Genomic DNA, 19626 nt, shown 5'->3' with positions numbered 1-19626 from the left:
AAACAACTGAGTGTTAATAATGAAATGAAATGAGATATCCCTTTCTTTTGAGACTTATAGGACTAATAGGTGTACTATGCACGTAGTATGTACTTAAAATAAAACCTGACTGGTACTTCTTACATGTAGGTTTTATTTAGGTATTTTCATCACTGTATAAGGCTTCTGGCTGTTGAATGAGATGTTAACAGAACACTCTTGTTTTCAGCTGGGAACAGTACTAATACTTCCTCCACAAGGCAGAGAGCAGGGAATGAGGAACCACTGCCTCCTGGGTAGGTTATTGTTATTACAAGAAAATTGACCAGATAACCACTTTAAGTACTGGAGATATATTTTTTGTTTATGAACTATTTCAAAGCAAACAAAAACAAAATAGGTATGCAATGTGTACTTGTGTGAGATTTCATTGACAAGGTAGTTGCAAGGGGTTTTGAGCAGAAGCAAAACTGTGGCTCGCTCAGAGTCAACAATACTACAGGGGTGAAATTATGCCTGGAATCAGTCAGTCTGGATAGGAATTATTAAACAAATACAGATCAACAGGAGGGATCTGGGGTATTAACTTATACATGTATCAAGCAATATGCCTTTTCTTTCCTCCGTGGAAGCTTTTTGGCATGTTGTTGAACGTTTAGTCATCGTTTTCAACAGATAAATTACTTTTTGGTGGCTTAGGCTATTTATTTGCTTGTACGGCAATACTGGAAATACTTGGAGCAGTAAATGTTTTCGTAACAGTCATTGAACAAGAAATTAAAAAAAACTTTCGGCTTCTACTTTTTACACATGGTCTCATTTGCAGTCGTTGGTTTTAGCCTTGTCACTCACCACTCCATGCCACCCTCCTAAAGATCACAAACGTAAAATTTTGTTAGTATGTTACCTTTTTTGAACAGCATTTGTTAAGCACATATAAAAAATACATTTTTTTGTTATTGTGAAAAGTGCGCAAGCCAAATACTTACATGTACTGTTCTTTTCGCCCCCCCTCCCTCCTACCCCCAAAGGGGGAGACATTTTTTAAGGGATTGTTCTGAGCTCCCCAAAATACAAGCCAAAAAAAAAACTTGAAAAGAGCACTAGTGCTAAATTTGGCATGTCTTAAACAAGTTACGTGACTGAAATTGTAAGTTACACAATGGTGTACTGAACCGTGACTCAAATGATCAGCCTTGCCCTGTTTACGTCAATCACTTCTGTGTACTGAGACAATTTCCAGCAAATGAACAAAGACAAGGTTTTGTGGATGATCAAAAGTTGCATTGATCTGTAGCCAGAGATTGGCTAACACCATTGTTTTGACAGGCGTGAATAATCCAATTTAGATCAAATGTGGCAGCACGAAACAAAGACATAAAGGTATATTATGTAATTACAGAGAAAGCAAATGTGGGCAGCAACATCAACGGAAAGAAAGCTTGCCAGATCAGTGAAACGGCTTTTGCGCCAACTCAAAAAAGGGTTACTCACCAATATATAAAGCTTCTCAGGAGTTGGTAACGTACTAGTTCGGAATAATTTCATGTTAGTTTTGGGAGCATCATTCTAAAGCCATGACATGAAGAATGTACTGCAAAAGCTGTTTGCAAAAATCAAAACTTTTGCTGTAATTTAAGTTTAGGCCGGACACGCTGAATCTCATATCATTCTGTTGTCAATGCGAAATTTTAGATTACGTGGAAGTCACGCACATGGTTGTTTGCTCACTTCATTAATATGTTTGTCTGTTTATTGTTTTTTTTTTCTTTGTATCTTCGAGTATTTCAGGATGGTCGTGATTTAAATGCAATTTGTGCAAGTTCTTGAATATCACATTTCGTTCACGGCTTTGTAGTAGCTTTCTTCCCATGCGAATTAAGATTATTATTTGTTTAGTGTTGAGAGTTATTAAACTTACTTTCGCCGTGGTCACTGTATGTAATATTTATCTATAGCGCTCGCATTTCGCTTTAAAATGTACCAAGTACGACCCATCCATCAACGAGTTTATGATATCCCCTCCTTATTGCTAACAAGGTCAGTGAAAGAGAATTGTTTTCAAACTCAAATGTTTATTTAGTTTAGCTGAAGAAGCAACATAAGTGAAATGACGTTCTTTTTATCGCAAGGTTGAAATGGACAATTTTTAAGTTCTAAAACTTGTCTATACTGTAACAACACTACACTGGAACACTTTCCAAATCAGGTTGACAATCACTGATTAAAAAACCTTTGATTTCAAAAGGAACAACCCCTACTTCTGAGCAAGACATTTGTAAATATGATACAAGGGTTTCAAGGCCTTCAATGCTCAACAAAGTTACCACTTCCCAAATGAATGGGGCATTCCATAAATATCTTTTGAACGAGAGTCAAAAATCGTAGAGCTTTGTTCAGAATTTTTAAACAATGCAACTGTATTGATGCCAACAGTTAACAAACAACAACTGTGGTTTAGTTTAGAATTTGGAAATACTTCCGTCAGTGAATTTTGAAGAGACGTGTACACCATTATTTGATGTCATGAACAAACTTCCAGTTAATGACTCACTGTATTGTAATGTATACACTTTGTTGTAAAAGTGAAACAACACATGGAACATCAATTAACAGCAAATAATCATTTGCCTACACAGAATATCTTATAGAAACACATAGATTATTTCCAATGGTCAAAATATCATTCATTGTGGTAGAAGATCATTCACTGATATGTTCTATTTGATGATAAATAATAGCAGTAACTGACATTGCTACACATTGCTTACCAGCATTTTCACCAAAGAGTGCTTCATTTCCTTGACTGTAGTCAGCAGACACTGTTCTCATTGGGTCAATGACATCAAATATCGTAGGACCCGGATTTTCCTCCACATCATTTGCCTGTCTTATAAGCAATGAAATATATACCAGTACATTGTAGTACATCATTTGTGTAAACCAAAACACTGCTTGATTCCACATCTTGTATTGTCCAATAACTAGCTTCAATGTTGGCCAATAAAACACACTTAATTAAAACATCATGAGCATTATATTCCAAAAAACGATCCTTAAAATGCGCTCAAGGCATCTTTTGTTTTCTTGAAATTGTCATGAAAGGCGATCCGTGAATCAAATTATTGAATGGAGATCCCCATATTTTCTTCTGATCGAGTCAAAAAGCACTGGAAACTACGTTTAAAGTTGAAGTACAGTGCAAAGTAATAGTTTCTCTAAGTTTCAGACACCTGAGAGGCAGTCTGAGACAATTTGAGACTCTGTCGTGCAACCCGCACAAATCAGTTCAAGAAGACAAATATTAGCTTACGAGAGTACAATGACTCCTTGCAATATAGCTGGCACAACTCACTTAATACAATAAACAAAATGTCCTTACCTTGTAAATTAATCGCACCAAGAAAACAAGTCAAAATTTGCCAAATTACAACTAGATTCTCGTAGGAAAACTTCTTTGAATGAAGAAAAAATCAGCTGCTATGCCATTTGGGAGTAAAGTGCTACCAAGTCAGTTGTTAGTTCAAACTCATTTTTAACATGACATGAATTTACGTGTCAAATTTTCCACGGTCATTTTTAGGAAAATTAAATCTCAGAGCCTTAATCATTCATTACCTAGCAGCTTTGATCCTGACCTAGTAAATACCCCCTAAATAATGTATGATAAAATAGCGTACATGCACGTCATGTGACAAAATCAATGTTTACGATTGTTTGTGAAAAAATACGCCACCTTGCATCTTCATCTATAATATAACTATGAATAGCTGCTGCTAAATTTTATAATAGTACTTAGGGGATAAAAATAAATGACTTAAGTCTTGTTTTTTATGGATATGGAATTTCCACGGTGTTGTGGTACCCAGTCGAAAAATCATGGAAATTCCAGTGGATAGGGGGGAGTACCATGAAGCCCCCTGGAAAATCCTGGGGGGAGGGGTCAAACTGGAAAAAAAAACTTTCTGTGGGGGGTCTGGATATTTTCCAGAACCACTCATTGAATGTTTTATTGTATAAGGTTTAATTCAAAAGGGAAAGTGAAGAGAATTAGTTCATCTAAGCTCCGTATTATTAATTTACATTATTTTTGCATATTAAATTAATTTAATTACCTTTTTAAATAAATAATTTTGGGCTAGCTCCTCAGAGAGTTGGGCTAGTGAGATGAAATTACAGCTTGGGTGAAGGGCAAGCAGAGTTTTTGAATTTCATCTCACCCTGCCTCCCCCTTTGAATTTCCATTAACCTTCCTTGGGGTGGGTATGGATATTTTCTGGAACTATACAATCTGAAATTGTCTCATTAGTTAACCATGGTAACATGCCACCATTTATGTGTAAATGCAAGAGAAGTGATAAGTGATAAATGCTTAGAGGTGTAACATTCTATGAAAACTTCTACGGCTATTTGAGCTTCATAAAATGGGCTGGGTATAATGCTACCATTTCTCCAAAAGAGATAGCAATTATTTTTCAATGTATGAAGGTCTCTTGTTTCAGTTTGTTTTAGTATTTTGACCTCTTCAATGAAATATATTTCACTGAAATGGATTCATCTCACGCATCATTGGTTTCAGCAGCAGATTCAAAAAAGTGATCATGTGATAACACACATCTCCTGGCTACAGTTTGCAGCACAGCAGTTGTAAATTCCTCAAAAGTAGAAAGTTCAAGGCAAATTTTATCCATGCCATGGATTTTGCATAAGTCAAACTCTTCTCTGTATCTTGAATGGTATCTTGATAGAAAGTTCAAAACTCAACAAACTTGCAAACAAATTGTGAAGCAGATTCCCTGAAGACAAGAGATTTACTCATCACACAATCATGAAATTTGTCATCACATGATTACTTTTTTGAATCTGTGAATGAAACTAATGGTGTGTGCAACAGTTTGAAAAAAAGCCATTTTAACAGACATCTAGGATAATTAGTAGCGTGATAGATGTTTGACTCAAGGTTTCCAATTTGATTGGAAGGTGAATGCTGTTCTTCATCTTGGTTGTGTAATATATTCTATGCGGAGGGCTTACAAAGCATGCAAATCATTCAGCAGTTATTTCCTTGTGACCCTTGTTTGTCCCAGATAGGATTATATGAATTATGGAATACAGACTAATTAAAAGTTAATTTGGCTGCAAGTCATCTTGTGTTGTGGGAGGTTTCTAGCATTGTTTGTTTCCTGTTCTTTGATTGCATTGTTTTCTTAGTTACATTGTGCATCATCCCTCACTGAAAGTCAATTTGGCTGAAAGTCATCTTGTGTTGTGGGAGGTTTCTAGTATTGTTTGGTTTCTGTTCTTTGATTGCATTGTTTTCTTAGTTACATTGTGCATCATCCCTCACTGAAAGTCAATTTGGCTGCAAGTCATCTTGTGTTGTGGGAGGTTTCTAGTATTATTTGGTTTCTGTTCTTTGATTGCATTGTTTTCTTAGTTACATCACACATTGTCCCTCCATCCTATGCATTTCTCACTAGATATGGCACATTTTTCTCAATACAGTGAACAGACTAAAATGAGATTGGTTTCTTCAATATGCACCTTCTCTCAGTTTGACTTATATCATCAAACCCCAGCTGAGGCCATTTTTGTTTCCATGGCAAGTGAAAAATACCAAATAATGACAATAATAGCAATAACAACTGCATCACTAAATGGAGGCTGGGTGACATTCAGGAGCTTCCACTATTGGCGGCCAGCTCCTAGATGGAGACCCCTCTCATGGCTGGCACCCATCACACTGAATTAACAGTGGAAAGAGGGAGGGAAGGGAGGGGGAATGCTCAAAGACATGCTCCCATGCAAGACAACATTCACTGTAAACACTACCGCTGTGAAGGCTGCCAACAGGTCTCAGTCCAAGAGCATGTGGAATTCTGGTGCATGCACATATCAAAAACACCACTGACTACCACAGGAACACAGGGGCTTCTTGTTGTTAACTCCTGTAAGTTGCATTTAACTGCATTAAACATGATACACAAATAATAGGGAAGTATACTAGGATTTACAATGGTGTATTAATTCTTAACCTGAATGACTTAATTTTGGCTATAAATTTTCCTTATAGTATTATTATTGCAAGAATAGCCATGAGAGCCAATCTACAAAAGCTCATCTTCCCTTCTTGAAGTGATGTGCCTGATTTGTTCTGTTTTAGGTGGGAGCAACGTGTGGACCCTCACAGCAGGATATACTATGTAGATCACAACACACGTACAACTGCATGGGAAAGGCCTCAGCCTCTGCCACCAGGGTTAGTATAACTCACTATCCTCTATTCTCCAGTGCTGTATTGATTACATGAATTGAAGAATAAAACCTCAGCTTCTCTGTCTTCATTATGTGGTAATGAATAGAACAGATCACTTTGCTCCTATGATGGCACAGGAGCAAATTGATGTCTCGTGAGCCTCCTGTTTGTAACCTAAGGTTGTACTCCTCTTATGAAATTGACACAGAATGGATGTAAAGAAGCAAAGTTAAAAAAAACTCTCATCTTGAATAAAACAAAAATATACAATCACTCTTCAGGTGGGAACGGAGAACAGACTCACGAGGAAGAACATATTATGTTGATCACAACACTAGAACAACTACGTGGCAACGACCAACGGCAGAAACAGTCCGAAATTTTGAAAACTGGCAGATGCAGAATAGAGCTTTGCTTAACACTGAGCGGCAGAACTTCCAGCAGAGGTTTCTCCTCCCAGTAAGTGTCAATAGCGTTTATTTTTTCAGAAGCTCTGTTTCCCAAAGTTCCTTAGAAATGGATATTGCTAAAAGTTCTGAGTTGGCATTCTGCTAGTACAGGGACTGGGAAGGCAAAATGGGCAAATGAGCCTATGGCCCATGGCATTGGAAAGTTATGGACCATTTATAAAAAGGTTTGGGCCATTAGGGTAAATAAATGGGCCATTAAAAGATTTTGACAAGCGATACGTAATTCTTGATTGCTGTTGTTTTATACTTTTTACTGGACTTCGAGCTAAGTTAAAGTGTACAGTCACAGAATAAATTATAGCCAAGACAATTTAAATAACCTTCCATTGAGGTTACACTAAACATTCTGAACTGGAACTGATTATACTTAACACACAGAGTAGTCAACATCAACATTACTGAGGCATGCTCCATTTTAGATTTGGAGTGACAAGTAACATTGCATTTACAATTTAAAACTTGAGCCATGCATGAACTTTACATAACACACCTGTTGCTCTCTAATAGTTAATGAAACGCTAACCAATATTTTTTTGTTCCTTGGAACTAGAAGGCTTCGTCTTGATCGTTGTTTTCAGGATCACAATAGGCTGATTTAGCAACAGGACAGGAACGTCAAATGATGACTGCAGGGCATGCGGAATAACCTGGATTCTGTTCGAATTTGACCATATTTGGGTATTTGTACTGCGCACACTGTCATCAAGTGACGTTCCCGTTCTCTTGCTAAATCAGCCTATTTTGTTGTGGCGGACTTGGTGTTCATAGTGCAAAATGGCCCCAATCTGAGTCTTTTCTGATTTAGGAACTTTTGGAGGCATATTATTTGGCTAATAACAGCATGCAAAACATATTCAAATCAGTGAATTCTATCATTAAAAACAGAAATTACTTGGAAGAACCTCAAGAACCTCAACCTTACTTACAAGAACCTTGTTTGTGAGCAGAGTCCGAGTAAGGGGTCTGGGGGTGAAAACAAAACGAATGTTGTTTTATAACGTTGATTAAAGAGCAAAGGCATCGTGATTTCTCGTGTGTTTATTTGTGATTGCACTGAAAATTTCACAAATGGAAATCCTTTCAACAAAATAGTGTATATTTTATTAGCTGTTTTGCGGCTAGGGGCATCACAGGCGCGGTAGGTACTTTCATAATGCGTCGCTTCGTAGCTTTATGGGCCACATGCACATGGCGCACAGCCTTCCCCATCCCTGCTAGTAGCCTGAGACCACCAGTTGAATTTATCAAAGCTATGTATGGAATATTGTTTAAAAAAAGTGATGATAAAGTACCACTGTAAACAACCCATGCATAGCAGGGCTTGATTTTTAGGAAAAAACGTTGGGGCCAGCTGACCCTTAAGTTTTCAGGTTTAGTCGCAAGCAAAAGTATTTCAGTGAAAAGCGCGAAAAGTTAGTGGCCAGTGAAAAAATTTTGTCCCATTGGTGATGCCGGTGATTGCAACATCGAGCTCTGACTAGGGCAAGGAACATTCACAAAGCCATTCAGTATGCTGAACATCTCTTTGTTCATGTCTCACAGACCGCCTCCGTACCCGAAACAGATCCCCTTGGACCCCTCCCGGCTGGCTGGGGTAAGTTCTATTTCCTGACTGAGCATGCAGTTTTACAAGTGCTAGACTGCTAACTTTTAGCTATTACCTTGTGTACACAGAGAGAAGACAGGAATCCAATGGACGAGTTTATTTTGTTAACCACAACACTAGAGCTACCCAATGGGAAGATCCCCGAACTCAAGTGTAAGGATATTTAAATATATTTTTGCTCTTTGGATTTCTGTGAATGCTTAGCAAGTAAAGGCACGATAAAAGCTAGTTTAGAAGATGGAATATGAATTTGCCTTTGACATTAGCACCCCAGTGAGGCTGGGCAAACATTGTGGTTTCATGTTAAGAGGAGAGCAGATCACTCTTGGCTTAGGAAATAATCGCCCTGAATGACACTGACATATAACTGAATTCAATAATAGTTTTTTTTTCCAATTGATCACTGAGTTTGCTTTTGGATATTTTACTTTGTTGTTTGCTGATGAACCTGCTAACTTCAAGTACAATTCAAACTAGTGATGTTTTTGTTGACTATATCTAACTGCAGAGCACTTGGTTCTGACACACCACTCCCCAGTGGCTGGGAAATGAGATACACAAATGAAGGCATACCTTACTTTGTGGATCACAACACACGCACAACAACTTTCAGTGATCCAAGGACAGGTGTAGCTCTTGGGTAAGCACCCTTTATCATTAATTTTATCACCAACACTGGAATGCAGTAGTCGAGCTGTGCAGTCAGTTGTACACCTAAGTTGAGTTACATTTTCCTAATTCAGTTGCATCTCCATGCCCAGAAAATTTCATTCTGCTAAGTAACAAAATGTTGATAGTTTGCTACCTTGTAGTACAGTGTAGCTTCAAGGAAGATGAGGAGTTGTATTATGCTAGCTTGTCCTAGATTAGTTTGGGATGGATTGGAGAGAAGGAGGAGGTGGTGCAGGCACTGACTGCTTGTTTACACTATCCTTATCAAAAAGTCTACTTTTCTCTATCCATGGACTCCATGGAGTAATTTTGAAATAATCATTTGCTACGGCTTCAAGTAAAACTTATTGTACTTTCTGCTACACAGCATTAAAGGTGCTGCTGGTGGTCCTGCTTATGAAAGAAGCTTCAGATGGAAAGTTGGACAATTTAGACATCTTTGTCAGGTAGAGATTAGTGTTAACTTAGTTACAGTTTCCTTGTTTTTTAAAATTGAAATCTTATTCATTTCAAAATGTTTGATAACTTTGCATTCATTTGATGAACTTACATGTATTTGTGTAGCCACATTTTGTGGATTATTGAGCAAGTATACTGGGCTTGCTACTGGTTGCTTTGACGTCACCTGCAGATTAATCCCTTAAAATTGTCAGTGATACGCTCTTTTCTTTTCATAGATCACTTCCTTTGCTGACTTTCTCCATTTTGAGAAGAAACAAAAATCTCTAAATCTCCCAGATATTTCCCATTTCCTGTCCCCTTGCAACTGAGATTTGTCACAACATATCACCCAGTAGTAGGTGGCCGAGAAAAAATTTTAATGAATAACTGGGTTGTAATACAAAACCGGTCATTGCTGAAAAACATCTATATAAAACCTCTGGCTATATCATACAAAAGAGACAAATCGCTTAAAGATATGCTCATTAGAGTGAAAATTTAATTGAAGGCTAAAATGCATTGCTATCACAATTCACAAAGGGAGTCTGTGTAGGCCTGTCATCATCTTTTGTTTTCAACAAGCATGGTGACCCCCTAATTTTTTTGTGTGGATTGCGGCTTCATCCTCTGAGGATTTCATTTCAAAACAATTTTTAACACAGATGGTCAGAGTAAATACTATTTCTAATCCAGAATTCTCAAATTACTCCACAAATACTATTTTGTTTTAAAATAAGGTTCAAAAGCTTGAGTTAAAAAGTGTAAAATCTAACTGTTTTAATAAGGTCAACAAGGGTCAATTCATACCTCTCAGGTTTGTGCTTTAAGCATATACATAGGGGGTGGAGCGGGGGGGGGGGGGGTGGGTAGGGGGGGCTGTAGCACTCCCAAATGAAACAAATAGTTTTCTCTGTCCTTGTACAACAGGGTTTCTTTTATATAGAACACCCAAACCACAAAGATATTTTAACTAACCAACCAAAGAACTAAACAAGCTAACAAATGAAAGAAGCAGCCTAACCTGATATGCAGCCCCTTCTCCTTAAGCTATGAAAATTCAAAAAGGACGCTAAGTCCACACGTACCCAACGTGAACCTTTTTTTTTTTTTTGGCTATTTTGTAAAAAGTTGCTCTTTAACTTACTGCATCTGAACTTGGGAACATGTTGGGTGCAAACATTGTTAAGTTCCATATAGTTGTCAAAAGTCTGTTGCATTCTACTTTAATCTGCCTATGATAATTCTGTGTTCACCTGCATCACTAGACGCTAAACTACTATTTTGTTTTTTTTTTTTCCCTTCAAACTTAGCCCTGTTATTTCAACATTGTTTTTGGGGGAGGGGGTGTGTATTGTATTTTATTATATGGCTGGCTCCATGATTGGGCAAGATAAACCAAATCCTGTGCTCTGATTTACTGCCCAAGCAGGCAAGATATATTGGGTTATTGACTATGCATGAGGTCAAGATGGCTGGATATTGGCTAAGTGTCTTTTTGTGTGTGTTGATGGCCTGAGACTTGTAAAAAAAAAAAAGAACAAGGCCGACATCAAGCCATCTTGACTGAACAAGCTTGGTCAGTAAAAGATTTATAACATGGAAAAAGAATACTATTTTCTTGCAGGACACAGTGGGTAATCATGAGTGGGCAAGATAATGCCACCTTGCCTACTCGGGTAGCCAATCACAGCGCAAGATTCGGTTCATCTTTCCGACTCACGGAGATAGCATATTATAAGGTGCTATCTTGCCCACTCAGGACTACCCACTGTGTCCCGCAAGAAAAATTCCCCAAAAGACATGTAATAAATCCTTTATTGATCAAGCTTGTTCAGCTGGCTATTGGCCTCATTCTCTTTTTTTTTTTACGAGTTTATGGATCTCGACTCTATCTTGGTTCATAAATGCTCAAGAAAAGAACGTGGCCAATAGTCAGCCATCTTGACCAAACACTAAGTCCCAGTGTGAGGTCAAGATCATTAATGTATTCATAAGCAATTTGTTTTAAGAGCTGTGGAGTAGAGGTCTCTCCTCCCAAACAATGTTGTAGAATAGTCACCAATAGGAGGCATTGTTTGTCAAACTACACAGCAACACTGTATAGGAGAAAAGGGTGAATGCCCATACTGTATGTTTGTCTACTTGTCATGTTGCTTGTAGGATTGTATGTAGATCATGCTGGGATGGGATGAGGGAAATGGCAACTGCTGCTGTTGTTGTTTATTAAAAATCTGTGTTAGCCTTGGATTCTGAGTTGTTGCCTTTTCTTTACAGTCAAATTCTCTTCCAAGTCATATTAAAATAACAGTCAACAGAACTAACATATTTGAGGACTCATTTCAGCAGGTTTGTAGACTCAGATGTTTACTAAATATACCATAAACTGCATCTTATAAGTCCCCCCCTCCCCTGCCTGGTTATGGGCCCATCTACCTATAAGCAAAATGTTTGTTACTTGCTGTTAAGCCCTCCTCTTGCTTAAAATGAAATGAAATTGATTTATTATTGTGATAGTAACTGTTTAAAATTGACATTTACCATTAATGGCCATTTGTAAGCCCCGAGCTTATACAACAACTTTGTAAGGAGTTTTGAGTGGGTTTATAAACGGAGGTGCTCATGTCAAGGGGGGGAGTGGCTTATAAGAGTAATGAAAAAACTGTTTGAAAATGAGCTTCACTTACTGGTTTCTAATTTGGCTTTAAGATACTGGAATTATTGAATCACAGGCAAAAACCTGCCCTACTGAACTCTGAATTATTCAAACTTTGATGTAAACACTTACCAATCAACCAAAAAAAACATGAAATCTTGATCTCTGCAGTGTTTAGTTGGCCACACTACCAAGGCCCCCCCAATTTTGCATGCACTTTTGAGCACAGAACAATGTCACAAACAACTCACTGCTCGCAAGTTATCCTTATGCAGTTGCTGTCATGGAATGATGTCACAAACACAGACCACACCCATCTGGCTGGTTCATTCACTTGATAATGTTTTGAAATACTGTGATTTTACCCAACTTTGATGCTTCATGAAACAATTGTAGCTTCTGCCATAAACGGCTTCTTTGGGATCTTCTGCTCAGAGAAGTGTAGGCATCTGCAAAAGAAGACTTCATTTGGTGTTATATATTTTATCTGCAATTGTTTCTGCATGTGTTTAATAATTAAAGTAACTTCACTCTTGCATATTTGTTACTTACTGTATCATTTGGGAAAAAATTATATGCTATAGTGATATTGTCTGTGTCAGGTTATGCGATATGCTCCACATGACTTGCGTCGGAGGCTGTACATTATCTTCAAAGGAGAAGAAGGTCTAGATTATGGTGGTGTTGCAAGGTAGGATTTCCATATACTGATGATCAACCTTGAATAGTGACTGTTGTTAATGTAATAATATTGTAAACATTGCTTACTTCTTCAACAGGGAGTGGTTCTTTCTTCTTTCCCATGAAGTGCTCAACCCAATGTACTGCTTATTTGAATATGCAAACAAGAGTAACTACAGTCTTCAAATCAATCCAGGTACTGACAGCACATTCTTTTGAGTCTCTGGGTCTCATTTATTTGTATTTTTCATGTCTTTACTTGATGAAATGAATACAATATTGTTAAGAAATAAGCTAGTGCAGTGAAAAAGAAGTGGAAAGGGCAAAATATAGTCAATTATATGTCCTTTAATTAAATACATTTATTTTAGGATAAAAGAAAACTAGTATAAGAGAGGAAAGAGTAAAAGCATAGTAAATAAATATATTATGTTAAAATTATTAACACTGAGCAAAATAAAACTTGTTAAGTAGTTTTTTAAATAGTTTTCTGGTTGGCTTATTACATATAGATAAAGGAATGTTATTCCACTAATAGCATCCAATAATAGTTGGGCAAAATTTTCTTTAAAATTATATATTTAATCTTAAGGATTTTGGATTCAGGTGTTGTAAGGACACACTTCGAGTAGTGTAATTATGTTGCTCAGATACTAGAGACAGGATGAGATTCAGAGACTTTTTGTCAATTAGGTGATCATAAAATAGTTGGTACATATATAATTTAAATGTCAGGAAGCTTAAAGAGGCTAAGGTTGTGTAGTGGGGAGTAATATGATCAATATTGAAAGACTGTACTAGGTCCTGATCTGCTATTTTGAGGAGAGGATATAGATTAAAATTAATTTTTTTGTCACAGTTGAAAAACCAAGTATTTTGTCTTACTTAAATTCAGGGTTAATTTATTTAAGGTGGCCGAACACAGTTTTTGTGCATGCTTTTGCTGATGTATTATTGAATGCAGTTTATTGATGGCTTTAGTCTTTTATTACAAAGATATGTTAGGAAAAGTAACAACGCAAAGAACCCAGCAATTCTCAACTTTTTCTTTGTTACCGAAAGAACCCAGTTAAATGCAGCGCATGCACAGTTGCTCAAAAAATTGATTTGAGACTGATTGCTTTTGCAGAAACTTGCGATTTCTAACGATCCAGTTGTTAGAATTTCAAGAAATTTGGCGGAAAAATAGTTCAGAAACCACATGAATGATCTATCGCAAAAAATCTGAATTTTGACATAGGGAATTTTTAACAATACAGAACATGCAGTGAAAATGATTTACGGCGAATTACGAAAATCACCTATGTCAAAATTTTATTAGAACAGTGTTGACAGAAGGGTTTTAATGTCAATTCGTAGTGGGCAAATGAAAAAAATCTAATGACTGGATTTTTTCTAAGTAAACAAAAACCATTTTTTAAGCCTTGTTTTTAACCAGCCCCATTGCCATGGCAACAGCACACATCTTAGCCAAAATGCAAGAATAAGCCCTTCTGTGGTTAACCTTGACTCTTGCGAAAAACGGGCACCAAAGTATAAATAGCTTAAAAGTAATGGTGAATTAGGCATAGGCTCTTGAAAACTGTGTTCGGCCACCTTAAGCACAACCAGTCATAAATAGCTGGCAATTCAGAGTTTGTTCTCTGAAGCAATACATCTAGATCTTTACCAGTGGAATTTAAAGAAGTATCATCAGCAAGTAGTCTTAGGGAAAAGTAGATGGTTGCTTTACCAAAATCATTTATTTAAATCATCATCAGTTCTTGAGGCACCAGTAGGCACATAAGGCTGTATTTATAAATGATCATGGTATATTTACATTAGAAGAGCTTCATGAACTCTCCAATGTCGTTAAACCACATCTCTCGGCACTCCATCTAAACGTGTTTTACGAATTAAAATATTTATTATTTGGAAGATCTTTCAGTTGGAAATAAATAATTATAAATGAAGAAACCCTCTAAGACAACTTTTGATCACCTTCCCACTTCATTATACATTTGGATTTTACCGCAGTCAGATAACGAGTTACTTGTGTCAGAAATGCAAAAAAAATTGGGAGTCACTGAGATAAAGTGTGTGGAAAACTACCCTGACTTTGAAAAATTGGCACGCGTAAATCAGCATGATCTATAGGGGTTTATGGTTAAAAATATTGAAGGTGAGTCAACGGAGGCAAACGATCTTAGTCATATTTTGTAGAAGTGGGTCTGTTGCATAAATAATTCCAAATATTGCCAACGTTTTCACAAAAGTTAACCCTGCAAGAGGCATTTGAAACCATCGCACAGATAAATGAAGAGTTAGAAATAACAGAATTCGATGGTGCATTTTGCAAAAAATTCAAACTTCTAATCAATAGAATTTCTTCATTTTTTTGCTGAACGTAGAAAATCAGTAGAGAAAATGATCCCTCAAAAGAAAAATAGGGGTCACTGAACATCCAAGATCATTAAATCCAGGCAAAGCTATAGCAATGGCCATCTGCCCTATCATTTTTCATTTTATTACTTAGCGCACGCATTGATGCATGACGTGGTGTGTGAATTTGTATGCACAGTAAGGATGCGCAGAAACAATTAGTGCGAACATCCTTAAGCTTTAGATGACTGTGTGTTTTGTTCTGGTCATGTGACTTCCAAATAATGAAGAAAAAACTGCCAACTAAGAGTTATTTTTTTCTTCCTCTCACCACTCCCCTGTTCTGACCCCCATTTCTTTAGCCCATTTTATTCCTGCCAATTCTTCTCATTCCATGCTCATTTTTATAGTTACTTTTATTTACCACATGCTGTACATTTGTAAGTTTGTTATGCAATGGCCAGGATAGCCAAGACATTGCCAAACATCATGGCTTCTGCATGCATTGCATGCTCTTTAGTATTCTTTTGTTCAGTCTTCGGTATCTTTGATAGTCCTTTACAAACATGGAAGCCTTATTAGCTTCCCAGAGCTTCCTTTCCTTATACATTGATGTTATGTAAATATATTAAAAAAATATATTTATGGCAAAAAATACAGCAACATAATTATATCAAATGTCAATACTGTATTAGGGAAAAAAATCATTACCAGTAATTCAAATTCAATTGATCAACCATTTATTGGCTTTTATTTTGGGAAAAATAAGATGACTTGCCTAAATCTCACATCCTTAATTATGTATGTTAAGTTTAAGTTATAATTCACTGTTTGTGTTTGTATGTTCATCATATGTCAATACTGATCAGTGTTTGTGTTTGTAGCATCGTATGTCAATCCTGATCATCTGCAGTACTTCAGGTTCATAGGACGTCTAATAGCAATGGTAAGTCTGTAGATGCATTACAAAGCCCCACAATGTAGGACCATCCACATGGCAGGCACTACCTGCAACCCAGTCCAAGTCCTCCCCGCACCCACAGAGAACCTAGGCAGCAGTCACAGTGGAACAAGAATTCCAATAAATAAATGATAACTAAATCTTAAAAAAAAATACCTTAGGGTAGGGGTGGAAGGGGAAAAACACAAGCAACAAACAGACACCTGACAGTTACAACACTAACACAAGGGCAAGCTGTAATACGAGCGTGATACAATGCAAGCCTGAGTGGCAGAGAACACTGATGTCCATTGCTTAGACCAAGAACAACTGATCACCCAAAGTGTTGATGTGTGCCCTGAAGGGCCAATAACTGTTGAAATTGTCTGTCTGTCTGCCTGCCTGCCTGTCTGTCTGTCTGTCTGTCTGTCTGCCTGTCTGTCTGTCAGTCTGTTTGTCTGTCTGACTGTCTGTCTGCTTTCAATGTTATTAGATGTTTTTATGTCCACAGCTGCTTTGGAACTCCTTGCAACTTTAAACTTATAGCTTATTCACTGTAGCTAGTAATGTTCTTCTTCTCATTGCAGGCTCTATATCATGGAAAGTTTATTGACAGAGGGTTCACGCTTCCTTTTTACAAGAGAATGTTAAACAAAAAGCAAACTATGAAAGACTTGGAATCTATTGATCCTGAGTTTTATAACTCTCTTGTTTGGATCAAGTGCGTATTGATACTAAGTTTTATTCTATTTGTTGTCTTATGGAGAATGGGCACCTGATTATAACAATTTTTTTGCCTCATTTAATTATAGAAAACAAATGCCTCAGTGGGCAATAAAAGTACATCTTTGTTCAACCTAAACATATTAGCTTATTTTATTGACACATTTAAGTATATCACTCTTATCTCTGTGGTTTGTTTTACTGTAGGCTCGTTATCCTCAACTGTTGTTTATGTTTCTCAATGTTTGTCATAGGGATAACAATATAGAGGAGTGTGGACTGGACATGGAATTTGCAGTAGACATGGAGCTTCTGGGAAAAATTACTTCCCATGACTTAAAACCTAATGGTGCCAATATCAAGGTCACAGAGGAAAACAAAGAGGAGTACCTGTCGTAAGTGTTCAGTCTGAGCAATTAAATGAATGTCTGGCTCATCCATTTATTGACTTATTCCTTTTATTATAATTATGGCTAACAATCTTGACAAGACTGATGTTCAATTAACAAGCACAGAATTTGCAGTATATTTCATATTGCTATGTTTGAGATTAGTATTTTGGTTTTTACATGTGGTATTCTTGTAAATGCCAACCTCTTTTTTGAAACAAAAACATCCCTTCCAGATATGAGTCCCTTAACCCCCCACCCCCCTCCTCCACCCTGCCTAAAATGTAAGTGAGCCAAAAAGTATTTTGGACATACACGTGTATGATAACAAGGCTGTGCTCTAGCAGTGCCCGGTTGCCTGAGGTGACCGGCTTCCATCTTTGGGCAACAGGAAAAAAGATCCCTAGTCGTCCGGCCAGGTGATCTCTTTTTTGAGATTTAACTTAGAGGTGAAAACAGTCTCACAATAATTTGTCTTCCCTTTTTAGTGCAGAGTGCACTATAGGGATGGTTTAGGGGGCTGCTGTTCACTAAGGTACTGAGCAACAAGCACTAACACCATAAGGTGTAAATTCTAGTGTTTGTTTAATTAATTAATTTCAATTAATCAGTTAGCCCTGTAGGAAGGGGGGCTAGGTGGGTTAGGTACCCGAGTTTCCAAGCAAAACGTGTAATACTTATGTTGGTTTCTTGAAAACATGACAAAACTATATAGATGTTTTCGCAAATCTCTTGCTATCCTTGTGGTGCTATTCTCTTCAAAAAAGCAATTTGCTCAAAACGCATGCACAGATAAGTTAGCCTTCAGTGTCGACTACATGTTAGTTGAAAGATACATTTCATACGGGATCACTCACAAACGTAGAGTGCTTTTTCTTGTGGTGGAAATCAACATGTGAGACGTGTTCACTCTAGCATTGCTAGTGTGAAAAACTCCATTTTGGAGTTCAAATCTGTGCGTTTTTTAGTGACACCACACTCGTTTTGACTGGGGATAGCAGCTGCGCCAGTACCGGTTGACCAAACAATTAATCTTCCTCAAGTATAAGCAACTGCATGTTTCTAGGAGAGTCTCAAATTTTGTTGCAACCTTCGTAGAGGCATTTGTCACTTGTTTCCTCAACTGGATAATTGTTATTTACGCTGCACTGAGTTTTTCAGGTAACCTCATCACAAGTGGATATAACCCAAAACTTAAAAATGTCACCTCCCATAAATCGATGCAATACATGCATTTGGTTAAATGCTTTGTATTGTATGTACATTTTTTGTGTGAGTTATCTCACAAGTGCCATGTATTGGAAATAATTTTGATTGGCTATTTAGCAGTAATGCCAATCCATGTAAGCATTCATAAAGATTGACTTGCAGGGTTTTTTTGGAAAGATTTTATCAGGCATAGCTTTTGAAGTGACAAGTTAATCACAGGAAGCAAATGCAGAGCACAGAAAAACTTACCTGACTGCAGGTTATTGTTCTTTCTGAAACATGCTTGTTATTCATGAGTATGTCCAAAGAGTCATTTGGTGTTGCAATTTGTTTAGGCTGATGACACAATGGCGGTTTAATCGTGGAATTGAGGAGCAAACCAAAGCTTTCTTGGATGGATTCAATGAAGTTGTTCCACTTTACTGGTTGCAGTACTTTGATGAGAAAGAAATGGAGGTATTAGTGCCATCATTACTCTGACAATATGAGTGGATGGGTTTTGCAGTGCATCTGTTTTAAATGTGGTAATACACAAATCAGTGATCACTTGCCTGTTTGGTGAGTGCAGTTTCCATTTTTTGGGAAATTATTTATCCTGAAATATTGATAGCATTCCTTTTTATTTTCCATTTTGGCAAGAATATCTCTAAATGAAAACTTAACAGTGCTTTTTTATAACCTTCATTATCCTTCAAGATGCCCATCACACATGTAGTGATACAACTGATACTGCTGGTCTCTATTTAAGTGGGCAGTAATAACCACATGATAGTATTTGAAGATTTGCTTGTTACATGTAAGAAATGAATCTCACAAAGATATTCATCTCGAAATAGAAACTGCTTTGAAATTTAAAGTGCCTCGGTTGTAGTCATCTTTGGGTTTAAAGTCTTTCAGAATAATTTTTCATTGAGAGAAAACACGTCAGTATTCCACGTGCTGACAAGTTGTTTTACTCCAATTTCTCTATTCTAGGGAGACATGGTTATATGCAAATTTGGTATTGCCAGCTGTTCATTTAGCTGTTCTTGCAGAAATGTGTAAAAATTTCCGAGGCATGTCAAAGTCGATTATAAATATGAGGATAAAATAGTAAAATTGGTCCGTGATCTTAAGCAGACGTCTCGTAAATGGACCAGAACAAGATAGCTCAAACTGGGCCTCCATGATTACGAGATACCGAAAAAATGTATGGTTTGTGACTCTACAGAGTTTTTGTGTTGGGAGAGGAAGCATCTTTCTGGGC

General features: G+C 37.2%; 1 protein-coding gene across 2 annotated transcripts in view; it reads left to right on the top strand.

Moving 5' to 3' along the window:
• Positions 1-19626, top strand: part of LOC110048761 (NEDD4-like E3 ubiquitin-protein ligase WWP1) — a 42640-nt gene that overhangs the window by 18632 nt on the left and 4382 nt on the right. For both annotated transcript variants that reach the window (XM_089297263.1, XM_089297264.1), the window contains 14 exons: positions 209-275; positions 6143-6238; positions 6517-6694; positions 8248-8299; positions 8380-8464; positions 8820-8951; positions 9351-9429; positions 11699-11770; positions 12680-12768; positions 12857-12954; positions 16004-16065; positions 16647-16780; positions 17037-17177; positions 18716-18836. In XM_089297263.1, the coding sequence (XP_089153389.1) occupies positions 209-275; positions 6143-6238; positions 6517-6694; positions 8248-8299; positions 8380-8464; positions 8820-8951; positions 9351-9429; positions 11699-11770; positions 12680-12768; positions 12857-12954; positions 16004-16065; positions 16647-16780; positions 17037-17177; positions 18716-18836 (1406 nt within the window). The remainder of the gene's footprint in view (positions 1-208; positions 276-6142; positions 6239-6516; positions 6695-8247; positions 8300-8379; positions 8465-8819; positions 8952-9350; positions 9430-11698; positions 11771-12679; positions 12769-12856; positions 12955-16003; positions 16066-16646; positions 16781-17036; positions 17178-18715; positions 18837-19626) is intronic.

This window comes from Orbicella faveolata, unplaced genomic scaffold (assembly GCF_042242905.1).
Source record: "Orbicella faveolata isolate gen_17 unplaced genomic scaffold, um_ofav_v1 contig_3, whole genome shotgun sequence".
NCBI classification, from domain to species: domain Eukaryota; kingdom Metazoa; phylum Cnidaria; class Anthozoa; order Scleractinia; family Merulinidae; genus Orbicella; species Orbicella faveolata.
This window is presented reverse-complemented; position numbering and strand designations above follow the sequence as displayed.